Source organism: Vipera berus (genome assembly GCF_964194415.1).
Source record: "Vipera berus genome assembly, chromosome: 1".
NCBI classification, from domain to species: domain Eukaryota; kingdom Metazoa; phylum Chordata; class Lepidosauria; order Squamata; family Viperidae; genus Vipera; species Vipera berus.
The window spans coordinates 331,429,708-331,442,710 of NC_138202.1; the positions used below are offsets into that span (position 1 = coordinate 331,429,708).

General features: G+C 39.3%; 1 protein-coding gene across 6 annotated transcripts in view; it reads right to left on the reverse strand.

Moving 5' to 3' along the window:
- The window catches only part of XPO1 (exportin 1), a 70,669-nt gene extending 60,592 nt beyond the window's left edge, over positions 1-10,077 (reverse strand). For 3 of the 6 annotated variants that reach the window (XM_081313730.1, XM_081313729.1, XM_081313734.1), the window contains exons 1-3: positions 9,877-10,077; positions 6,312-6,443; positions 2,725-2,826 (exon numbers count right to left, since the gene is read on the reverse strand). In XM_081313730.1, coding sequence (XP_081169856.1) covers positions 2,725-2,826; positions 6,312-6,437 — 228 coding nt within the window. In that variant the 5' untranslated portion in view covers positions 6,438-6,443; positions 9,877-10,077. Of the gene's footprint in view, positions 1-439; positions 555-1,578; positions 1,627-2,724; positions 2,827-6,311; positions 6,444-9,876 lie in introns of those variants that run through there. The other 3 variants (XM_081313733.1, XM_081313731.1, XM_081313732.1) reach the window with 3 other exon arrangements.
- Between the last annotated feature and the right edge of the window lie 2,926 nt (positions 10,078-13,003).

Sequence of the window (13,003 nt, forward strand, 5' to 3'; positions counted from 1 at the left end):
ATAGGGTATTCCACCTCCAGTGCAGAAGGTGGTAAAACATTTTAAATTTATAGCTGCAATCAAAAGCACTTTAGTTATCTATGAATGTTAAGAAAACACATCTAGAGCAGTGGAGTGTTGCTTGCTGTTTCTTCAGGAGGTCTCTCAGATTAAAAAGGAAAGAAAAAGAAAAAACACAACTACATCTAAAACTGAACAGCAGGTTGCTTTCTTGACAATCAGAATTGATGCCAAAGAAACAGCAAGCAAATCTCTAGCAATTTGCAAGTCTCTTATTTCTTCTTCCTATTCCACAATGCATGCAACTTCTTTGTACTGTAGCCTAAATCTTAAATGAACAAACATTTCTATTGAACAGTGCTGGCATTCATGAAATAACAGCATCCAGAGCAGCCAAAGCACCAGACATGAACAACAGAGTGTCATGACAAGACTTCACCTGTTACGATGATTCCCTCTAATCAAAATTGTACAGTAGATACCAGTGCAAGTATCTTTCTTGTTTTAATATTAGTTCCACTTCTCTTAAGACTAACTGGTTTCCAACATTAATTTCTGTCCCCGGAGAGGATACCCATCAGTGTAGCTGGTTACAGATCTAGGAGTTTCAGAAACAAGTTTTCAAATATTGTCTACCACAGAGATACACAAAAAGCTGAACAGTTTTTACAGCTCAAAAGTATAGCCACCTCATTGCCATCCTGCAGCAAGATCCTAGAGACACAAAATGGCAGGAAGCATTGCTTTCTTCTTACTGATACAAAAAGATGCTTAGAATATCTCACAAATAGACTTCTGTCTCCCAAAATTTTACCCAATTGTCTGGGGCAATAAGGGTGCACAGGTATGAGGTTATTGTCACACTACTCCATTCCACTGAACCCACTTAGCAATTGTGAGTAATTATGCATATAAAGCATGGGTACTTAGCTAAGGCATCCCCTCAAAGTATATATAACTGATCACTCCAACACTAAGGACTTATTTACAAGAAAATTATGTGCCCTTTTCTGGCTCACATGATTAATGCAACTTTAGTTCAAATTATTCTGAAAAGTCCACAAGACTATATTTTCATGTAGCTTGGAGGGTGGTACTAGTCTCTTTCACAAATGCATGTTTAGTTACATATATGCAAAGCAGGGCAAGCAAATAGGCAAGCATGTTTTTCTTTACTTGTGTTATGCAAGAATTTACACTTAGTTCTAAAAATTAACAGAACTGGGGGGGTTTGAGTAAAAAAAACCTCCCAGTGCCTACAATCTCTTTAAAAAAGTTCTCAGGACTACCTACAAAAATTTATGCACATAAAATCGCTAGCTGTAAAACATACTCTACTGTATGTTTCTCCAGGTCTCAAAAACATTTTCAAAATAAATGATAAAATGAAATTACAAAGGATGGGACAGAAATAGAAGATTGACAAAATATAATGTATCATGATCCCCATGGCAGAAATTTTTATGGGTCACTTATTCAATGTACCAACCCATTCCCTCCCACCACCCAAGAAACCAAAACAAGGAAAAAAAGCAATTGATGAACAGAATTCAGTTAAAGGGAATCAAAAGGGTAGACCTTGTGGAGGCCTGCCGTCAAAGCCTAGCTGTGTCAGTTGCACAGGAAGACACCCCTTTTCTTCCTATTACAAGCAATCAACATAATGGAACATTATGATTAATATCAGGTAGTGTTAACAGCTTTAAGAAAAAAAATGACTGCATAAAAGCCAAATGTCATAGTGCATAAATTTAGCACCAAATCATTTGCAATTTATGTAAATTGAAGAATTCTTTACCTGTTGCTTTCTTTCTGTTCCTCTAATCATCTCATTTTTCACAAGACAAATTTGTGTTTTAAAAAATACTGTTGATAAATCAACTTAAACATTAGTAATGTCTGTGAGTATAAAAAGCAAAGTTTACCAGGCAAGCAAACAGGCAAACATGGTTACTTAAATTTAGTACTTTGAGGAAGTTCTTAACCTTGTCCTAAAATTTACGAAGCCTTTTTTAAAAAATAAGACTTTGATAAATATCATCCAAATTCTGTAGGAACTATTTGGAGCATGGCTGTACATTATCTAGAACAAGGTATAGCAAAGTATATGTGTGTGCACGCAAAGAACATGGCCATGCACATGTTTCTTCAGCTATATGACAACCACTTTAATATGTTTGACAATTTATATTTAAACCTCTAAATTTTCTAGATCAAAAACAACTGCAGAAGGCTGAGAAATGTCCATTACAGCCAGCCAGATGATATGGCCTAACTGTATTAAAAGGAAGTATAAATTGTATCCAACAGAAGAAAGTATCTGGGGTGCCTAGCCTGTTTTAAACTGTATGGAATAATACCAATGTAAAAAAAAATTTGAGGAACGTACTTGCCCTCAGTTATGTGCATATGGCTTTCATTAATATAAATGAAAGCCAAACACAATCTTAACATGATACAGCTATAAAATGTTCTCAAATCTGTTCATATTCAAACCATAATTTTTAACACCAATCCCATGTGACTCAAATTCTCAAGCCTTTTACAAGAAAAAATAACCAATAACCTCATGGAAATACCATGTGATAGTATAGGGTTAAGTTAAAAGAGATTTGCAGGAACAAGCAAAAAAAATTAAACAAACACTAAATCTAAAAATTGAGATACCTTCCTCAAAGTCTGAATGGAAGAAAGAAAGAACTCAATTAAAAATCATGTACTTACTTTGGTGTTCATATTCTGAGAGAATTCCAAAATAGTATCAACTCTTGTCCATGCATCAGGGTGTTCCTTTAAGTGAGTCAAGACCTCCTGTGCCATCCTTTGCTAAAAAGTTAGATACAAATAATTAATACCAAAGTAGCTTGCACAAGTAATTTTGGAATAGTGTTACCTAGATTTCAGACAGCTGAGACACATTAGCCAATTTCCAAAAATCACAGATTTTAAGATAGAGGCTTATGCATTCTTCAATATTCTAGTTAGCAAATAAAGTTGCATCAGGAGACCAGTATTTTCTTATAAATGGGTAAACTAATATTTGATCACATAAATAGCTTTATTAAAGTTCTGAAAAAATAAGCCTCTTAAAACACTCTACCTGACAAAGAAACATATAGTTGGAAAATCTCTATAGTTCTGATTATAACTTGAAAAGTGTGAATATCTATTCACAACACATGTGAGATAGATATGTAACAGGTACTCTCAAGAAAGACTCAAGCTATGAACCTACAATGTCAATACAGGTAAGTAGCAAAGTAAAGCTTTGCAGCATCCAACTTTAGAGCTTAACATCTATAGTCAGAGGTCCTAAATACAAAATATAAATGCATGGATTGTCTCTTGGAGCTATACTGGATATTGTTCTATAACATGACTAAACAATGCAAAATATATTTTTAAATATTAATTCCTCCATGCCTATTCACTATCATAAATATGAAAGAACATTGAGGATAAATCTTCATCAGTCCTGAACATGAACAATGGCACCAAATAATCAATTAGCAATTGCAAATATGTATGTTTTGCTCAGCTCTGGGCAGCATGCAAATTAAAACCAAAGAAAAACAACAGAAGAAAATGGTCATCTTAGTGGAACAAACATAAGAATCCTCACAACGGTAGCCACTGCCCATCCTAGCCCAAGATTGAGTAAAAAGCCAGACCTTCAAGGCCTATTTAAAGCAGAATTGGGGACATTCAATTTTCCAGGTGGATACTGTTCCAGAGGGCACATAGTGCAACAGAGAAGAAATGCTGTCCCGGTACATCAGATACTTATAAGCATGTGACTGCCTGAGCTTATACCATGGGAGAGATGATTTTTCAAATATGTATGCCTTATACTTAAAGAGCCCTCAGAACCAGCACTTTGAATTGCATCTGGAAAATATAAGGGAAAGTAGTACACTCACAAAGCAGAGGTGTTACATGGGTACACTGTGCCATTGCCATATCTGTTTATACCACCATTCTGGAATTAAATTTCCAAGAGCAGTCCCAAACAAAGTGCACAGCAATGTGCACGCATGGAAAACCTAAGTGACTGTAAGAAGGAAAAGATGTAATTGACACACAAAGACAAGATGTGTGCAAAGGCTTTCCTATCAACAGCTGCCCCCCGGCATTTCAAGCAGAAGCCGAGAATCCAGCTTCCTGAACTGCACACCTGTTCCATGTGGGGAACTGCAATCCCATTCAGAAAAAGAAACGGAAGATCTCTGGATTTTTGATGGTCAGGTATCTATAACACTTTGGTCTTGGTAGGATTGATTTCAAGTCTCCTTCTCTCCATCTGGATCTCCACTGCTTCTAGGAACTGACAAAATCTTTGACATCCTCATGCAGTCAGCCAGGGATCAAGATATACAACTAAGCATCATCAATACTGATGAAGGCAGGCACTGTGATAACTGATGCCCTCACCCAGTGGCTTTATATAGATGTTGAGTCCAGGGCACCCAGATCTTTGGACTTCATTTCTTCCCACCTGTCAAGCCAAACAGAAGACAACCCCCCACTCCCCAATACAGTACCTCCAACATTTAATCTTAATAGTTGGTTTCAAAAGGATACCTTGATCAATTGTATCTAAGATTGTTGAGAGATCCAAGACAGCTAAGATGGTTGCACCATTCTTTTTTCTATGCAATCTCAATTTTATGCCATTCAGCAAGTGTGATCTATGCCATCTCAATTTTATGTATTGACATGAAACTTAACTGTAGAAAGGCCAGATAATTCATTTCCTGCAGGACTACAGCCAGCCATCTTCTCAATAACTTTTACCCAAATGGAAAGGTTGGAAATTGGGCAAACATTCAGGACTGTTGGGTCCAGTGATGATTTCATTAGAGGGATCATTGCCTCCTCCAAGCCTTCCCTCAGAGACAAAGTCAGCACCAGAGAGATGCAATCATCTCTTCCCAGGAGGCCTTCACTAACCAAGCAGGTCAGAAATCTAACAGGTGGCCAGGTTAATTAACTCAAAATTCATGTCTATTGCCTCAGGAATTACAGAATCAAATTCTTCCAGGTAACTTCCAGGTAACATCAGGAACATGCCTTATTCACTACTGGATCACACAGACAATAAAACTAAAAAGAACGATCACCAAAAGTTTAAGCTATTGGCCTTCCAGTTCAAGTTGTTGTTAGCTGCAAAGTCGTGTCCGACTCATCGCGACCCGATGGACAACGTTCCTCCAGGCCTTCCTGTCCTCTACCATCTTCTGGAGTCCATTTAAGCTCACACCTACTGCTTCAGTGACTCCATCCAGCCACCTCATTCTCTGTCGTCCCCTTCTTCTATTGCCCTCAATCTTTCCCAGCATTAGGCTCTTCTACAGTGAGTCCTTCCTTCTCATTAGGTGGCCAAAGTATTTGAGTTTTAGCTTCAGGATCTGGCCTTCTAAAGAGCAGTCAGGGTTGATCTCTTCTAGGACTGACCGGTTTGGTCGCCTTGCAGTCCAAGGGACTCGCAGGAGTCTTCTGCAGCACCATACTTCAAAGGCCTCAATTCTTTGGCGCTCAGCCTTTTTTATGGTCCAACTTTCACTGCCATACATTGCAACTGGGAAGACCATAGCCTTATTCACTACTGGACCACACAGACAATAAAACTAAAAAGAACGATCACCAAAAGTTTAAGCTATTGGCCTTCCAGTTCAAGTACTGTGATGCAATCTGTACTGAACTTGGGCATCAGCAGATTATATTAAAAATACTCTTTCTAAGGTGTTTTATGATTCTATTATTATAGTACAGGTAGCACTCCACTTAGGCCCACAATTGAGCCCAAAATTTCTGTTAAGTGAGGCATTTGTTAAGTGAGTTTTGCCCCATTTTACAACCTTTCTTGCCACAGTTAAGTGAATCACTGCAGTTGATAAGTTAGTAACCCACTGTTAAATGAATCTGGCTTCCCCACTGACTTTGCTTATGAGGGCACAAAAAGGGATCACATGACCGTGGGACACAGCAACGGTCATAAATATGAACCAATTGCCAAAGCATCTGAATTTTGATCACATGATCATGGGGATCCTGCCAAGGTCATAACTGTGAAAAACAGTCATAAGTCACATTTTTCAGTGCCATTGTAACTTTGAACAGTCATAAATGAACTGTTGTAAGTTGAAGATTACCTGTATATTATTAAAGCAATATTTCTGCTTCCTCAGGACTCTTTATTACAAGTCAAGCTATAAGGTCATTCTTAAAGAGAACAACTTGTTTCTTCCTTTGCAGATTAGAGTATACTTAAATCCCTTAATGGATATCTAATTACCAATCATGTACTCTACCTGAGCTCCTTCTCCATGATACAGGCAGTTCACCACATTATCCAACAGATTTATATCCAACTTCTGGTTGAAATCCAGCAGCTGCCGTGCTGCATGGTCTGCTAACATTGTCATAATTGCTGGCATAGATTACTGAAATTGTAAAGAAACAAATCAAGTGAAAAATAATTTTAAACTTTCAAATATTCAGTAAGATATTTTACAAATATGATTACATTTTAAAGAATTGACTATCTTACATTCCAAATTATAGATTTTTAAAATGGAATAACAGAGGGGTTTCTTCTCAAGGCATTGTTGAACCAGGCCATATGATTAAACCATAACACAGATGGTTTGAACATTGAATGCTGTGTGAATACACTGGTAACTCAGTTACTAATGTGGGAAAATGAAGACTCTTCAATGTTATATTTAAGTAAAAATATTTTATTCTTACAAAATCAATAAACATTACACACAAAATTAAATTTGAATGATAGTAATCTATCCCCATCATAAATATTTGTATTGATAATGTAATTCATTTTAAGTGGAAATAAAACGCAACAACTTCTGAAAATTAGAGAAAATTATTTGCCTTCTCTGCAAGCATACTAAAATGATCAGCAGTTGAAAGTCTGTTGCCTGTTTAACATATTACCTTTAAGAAACCCATGATTCCCATTCCCAACTTTTAAAGAATATATATACACTGCTCAAAAAAATAAAGGGAACAGACGATAAGACATCCTACTATTAAATACAGTACATTGTGTTCCCTTTATTTTTTGAGCAGTATATATATCTATGCTAGTCCTACCCTATGCAAAAATTCTACTTAAGTTAAATAGGATGCCTCTGATGCCCACCAGAAATATGGTACAATGGCTACTGTCAGATTATACTGATTGATGATGGAATGGTAGCTCAGATCTTGGGATACTAGATTGGAAGAGTGATGTTTATAACTAAGCCTTACCTATGTTCCAGTGTTCACATTGTTTTGGAAATGATTCCATTAATATTTTCTACTAGAATACATAATACAAATGTGTAAAGAAATAATAACTATCAGGTGATTATGCTGAGGTTGTTTTTAATTTACGGCTGCAATCTCATTCATTCAATCTACAAAGCCTTCTATTGAATTCAGCAGGTCTAAATTCCCTTAGGATTGAACTATAAATATCCATAGAGTCCTCTTATGGTAAATTGTATATACTGTCTGCTATTGAGAACAAAATTTAACCAAGTACACGCCTCCAAATGTGTTATGTTTACATATGTCAGATATAGTTCATTCTTTCTATGCTATTGGAAATGACATCTTTAGTATGACAGAGAAGCATTTTCCTTATATTGCTGTCCAAAACAAGACAAAATTATACATATTTTTTCAATACCTAGTTGCACATTTTTATCAGGTACTTAATTTTGTAGTTCTAAATCTCAATTAGCACTAGTTCCATTCCTGATTATACATTTCCTTGAACAATTTATATGCACATAGGAAATTTGTAGTGGCACCTACATGCAATTTCCACTGATGTTTACTTTTCCTTTAAGAAAAATCTATTTTCTTAACTAAGTTTGGTGTAGTGGTCAGGCTAGAAACTGACAGACCATGAGTTCTAGTCCCACCTTAGGCACAAAGTCAGCTGGATGGCCTTGGGCCAGTCACTTTCTCTTAACCCTAAAAGGCAAATCACTTCTGAAAACCTTGCCAAGGAAACTGCAGGGCTACCCAGGCAGTCTCTGGGAACTGGTATGACTGAACAGAAGAAAAAACTTCACTATCATAAGAAATGATGGCTTATAAGAACCAGTCAATGGAATAGAAACATTCTTACCACATGATCTCATTAAAATGACACAGCTGCTTCTAATGGACAGTACAAAAGGGCAAGGGTAGACACCTCATCTCTGTAAGATCTAGATACTTTTAACATTAACGCTGTATATATTTACTAATTGCAAAACGTAAAGTGGAAAAACTTTACATTGCAAGCTTAAAAATTAGACATTAAGCTAAGTATTTTAATCAGTATGTCTAGTTAATCTGTAACATGTATACATCAAATAATTTGAAAAGGGATACAATGACATTTGAAATAAATTTAGACAATCATCCTTCAATGATCAGAGTTAACAAACTTACAACTTAACACTATCTCTGCACTTATCTTAATCCATTAACTTCAGCACAACCAATTCATCTTTAGTTATTCATGTGCTGCTGCTTAATGTAGGCCTCCTGAAGTTTTATTTATGTTCAAAATTAGGTACTTCATATAGAATCTCGTCAGAGCTGTGTAAGATGAAAAACCTTTAACTGACTCTAAAATGTAGTATTTAATGACTGCAGTCTGCCCCTCCCCATTTACAGACTCTTCGGTAATGTTTATTCGGAACAAGAAATTAACTTAACAGAAAAATTAGCGAATTAAAAACTTAAATCTCCAACAGAGAAACCATACGCACATGGGATACATCCAAGGGAGACCGCTACATTCACACTTACACACACCCATTGGTTAGGCCTCGGCTGCCTCCCTTCCCCAATACCAGACCTGCTGCAGAACATGCGACATCCACGCTACTGACATACAACTAAGCTATAAATTGTGACTTTTTCATAATTTTCACAGATTTCATTTTTCAGCACCAAGCGGACCACGCACAAATAGATTTCTTTTCCGCCCTAAGACCAGTAAAAACAGCCGGGCCGCTGCAGCCCCTCCCTCCTTTCCCTGCTTTTCTATACAGGGCCCCCACGTGATCCAGGCGGACGTTTCAATACTGCTGCACGGAGACACACAAAAAATATTTCTGGAAACTTCCACTACTAATAATTCACAGATAACGCTCGTTCTTTTCTCTATCCGATCCCAGTCTCCCGCCTTGTCCTTCATCTACCTATAAGAAAAGGCCCTCCTTTCATCTCCCGCCAGGCCCTTCTCTTTCCCGCTTACGTTTTAGTAGCCAACTCATTTTCTAACCTACACTTGCTGCTTTGCTCCAGTCCCACCGCCATGCTCCAAGGATGGCCTAGGTTGGTGGATCCTGCTACATTTCCCTTCCCTGTCTGATTACTTTTATTCCCGATTTCCCAAGCATCATCTCTCTTGTTCGAACTTCGTTTTGCTCCAAAGCTGGCATCTACTGAAGCCCTATCTCTCTTTGAGATACACGCCCCTTTCTCTTTCTGCTTTCCATGTGGCTGCAAGTACAAGTCTTCAAGAACGACCCGCTCATATCTCTATATTACAAAAAAGCTTCGTACTTCGCACTCCTATTTTTGTTTTCGTTGGAAACAAGATTATCACACACCATTTATACAGTTTAGGCCTAGGGGATGGCAACCATTATTTCAAATGAAAATTATGCATTTGACAATTGCTAAGCATAAAGCAGTCTTTCTAGTATATCTTTTCATATCTAGCCCCTTGCACAAGAGTTCCAGTTGATTTCTCCGGGGATTGCTTTCCTCTAGATCCCAACTTACTTCAGCAAGCCCTCTTCCCTCCCTTTCCAGCTTAATGTCCCATACACGTGTTTTCATTAATTGAAAGCTCTCACTTACCTAATTGAGTATCACAACTATTTCTTCTAGAGAAGCAAGTAGTGGAGAGGAGCAGTTAAAAAAAAAAAGGAAATCCAAGCAAAGCTAAAAAGCACGAGGAGGAGGAGTGAAGAGATCTGTCCAGCCTTCCTTCCTTCTCAACTCCCCACAACACAGATACAAAAGAAAAGTATCTTTCTCTTTTCATAAGCAGTCCAAAAGTCATTCAAAGCCCACCCACCCTCCCCACAACTCTCCAACTTACTAACTAATGGGGATGGGGAAAAAAGGTGAATTACAAAAAAAGGGCCGAGAGGGCAACACACAAATCACTTTCTGTTTCTTAAACTCAAAGTTACAAATTCGCCCATAGAAAAAACCAGGGCTTGGCCGTCCATTCAAATGTGTACCCAAGATTCACCCCCTTTTTCAGCCACCCCGAAAAAACACACAAGGGGGGGGATGCGACTTGATTCGAGACAAGTCTTCCAGGCAAGAAAGCACTCTCTACCTGTTTCTCTCTCCCGCCCTTTCCTTAAAACCTTTAGTTGTAGGGGGCGTTTCTACACCCCCCCTCACATAAACAATACTTTTTATATATTAAAACACAACGATTTTAAGGAGACTCCCTCACTGCCTTATACAGGTATGCAGTCAAGGCTGAACACTGAAGTTGAAGGAGATCTGCCAATGGGGGGGGGATTTAGGGGCCTACAACACTCCCACACCACGCTCCTTCCCACTCCAAAATTAAATAGATGGGGAAGCTAGAAAATGCTCACTTGGGCAGACCCCCCCCACAAGGCCTGTTCGGGAGTCCCCAAATTTTTAAAAACTCCGAAGCACTTTTCACCACCCGACTATCGGGAGTCAGTCAGACGGCCAGTCTTTGGCTGGGCTGCCTCTCCCTTTCTTTCCTCACGCTCCCACACTGCACGGGTTGCTTTCCCCCTCAGTTCGCTTCCATACCTAGCCCCGTCCCTTCTATTTTAAACCCCTGCTTCTCCTCCTGCTAATCCACTCCTGCGCTTAATGAACCCCGCTCTGCTTCCTCGCACACGCGCGCCCTCCAGCAGTTCCTCCTCTCTCGCTCGCCCGCCCCTCCCCACACGGTAAAGGCGGTAAAGGAACCGAGTGCGTGGGGCTACTGCTTTTCTTTCTCTCGGACACAATTCCCCCCTCGCTCTCACTCGCTCTTTCGTTTCCCCCCCGGCTCTCGCTTTCCTTCGTTGCTGCTGCTTCTCCTTCCGCTCTTCCCGCTCCTCCTCCTCTAGTGCCACAGACTCGGAACCGGCTCAAACCGGTTCAGACTGGGAGATTCCATCTCGGTTTAGTTTTCAGCCCATGGCGCCTCCGATCGTGCGGGAGGGGAGGGGGAAAGCCTCCACCCCAAGCTGCCCTGTCCTCCTATTGGCTCCAAGAAATGACGAAAAGAAGAGGGAGGGAGGGAGCTTCAAAGTAGAAGGGGATCCGTATATACACATACAGCGCACCATCTAACGGGGTTATAGGCAAATAATAGATCTCTGCGTTTCATTGGCTAACCAGAACATCCATCTTTTTTATACTACCCCTTTCGAACGCGCGAAGCTCTTGTGGGGGAAGCCTGGCTCTTCCCCCCCCCCCCGCACGTTCTTACTCTTTCCACAATACAGGAGTGGAGAAGAGTGAAACGTACTAAAGTGCCAAAGAGAAGGAAAAGTAGCCGCTTTTTTATTGGAGCAGGAGGGCCGTCTCTCTTATTGTTGTCCCGCCCCATCCCCACCTCTATTTCTTCCCGCCTCGACCTTTTTTTTTCTTTTTCGTGCCCCAATGTCTTCAAATAGCATTCACGAGGACTGGTTCTATACTTAAGCCTTACCTCTCATTGGGTGGCCGCTTTAGATGACGTCAGGAGGCGAGCTCGAGGCGAAGGAAACCGTTTACGGCAGGGCTCGGGGCGTCGTAATTGAATTGTGAGCGGCGGAAGATGCTGAGGAGAAAGGCGTTGATCTGGCGACACATAGAGATGAGAAGGAGGGAAGGAAGGAGAGCTGACTCCGTATAGTTCAAGAGAAGATGGTTCTTAGCATTTGGAAATTTAAGATAACCGTAGTAGAGTGTTCCTTTCTTTCTGAAAGAGTTGTTACGTTGATCTACAAAATCGTAGTGGATTCTTGGCGACATCTGCATCGTTAATCAGCTTATACCTTAGTCACTAAGGCTTAGTGTTTGAGCCTGGAAAGTGCTCTTTGATTTTGGGTTGTCCTGTGTTTACCCTTGGAAACAAGGGAACAATTTTCTCAATTGGTACTCTCCAGGAGGATTGGACTACAGACTTGCCATGACTGGCTTAGCAGAAATTTAGTTCGAGAAATGTGCCATATTTTATATTTTGTTTTAGTTGTTAGAATTATACCTCACATTTCCTTCAAGAGGTCCTCTCCTCATCTCCATTTAGCTTGGTCTCACAAGTCTTTATTTTTCTAAAAAATACTAAACTTAAATAGTTTAGTATTAATATTTCTTGCACAAATAGCACCTTCAAATATGTTAACTATATTAACAAGTGGTACTACAGGATAGGTTGCTCAGTAATTCTTTCTAAACTAATATCTGATCATAGATAGCTAATGCATTAGGAGTATGTAAATACCACCTTGTGCATATTCAATAAAATTATATGAAACTTACTTAGCCTTTCCCCCTCCCCATCAACTTCTCCATTATGGCTATTGGCCAACCTTGTAGAATCCAAACTGACATTGAAAGATTATGTCTTGTCTTCCCTATGCGATCTATAAATTGGCTAGTAATTACTAAGAAAACTATAACAATTCTTTGTGCAACTTTTAAAATTTGCTTATTAAAAGGCTGATAATAAGGCTAACCTGGGGTCTATTCAACCTTGACAATTATAAATTACCAGAACCCCACAGATTACATCCCAGAGTTCTGAAGGAGCTGGCAGATGTTATCTCAGAACCATTGCACCATATCTTTCAAAAATGGTGGAGCACCGGGGAAGTACCTGAGGATTGGAAAAGGGCTGATGTGGTTCCCACCTTCAAGAAAGGAAAAAAAAACAGACCCAGGAAACTACAGACCAATGAGTCTAACATCAATACCTGGGAAGATCCTGGAAAAGATATTAAAAAACAGATTTGCA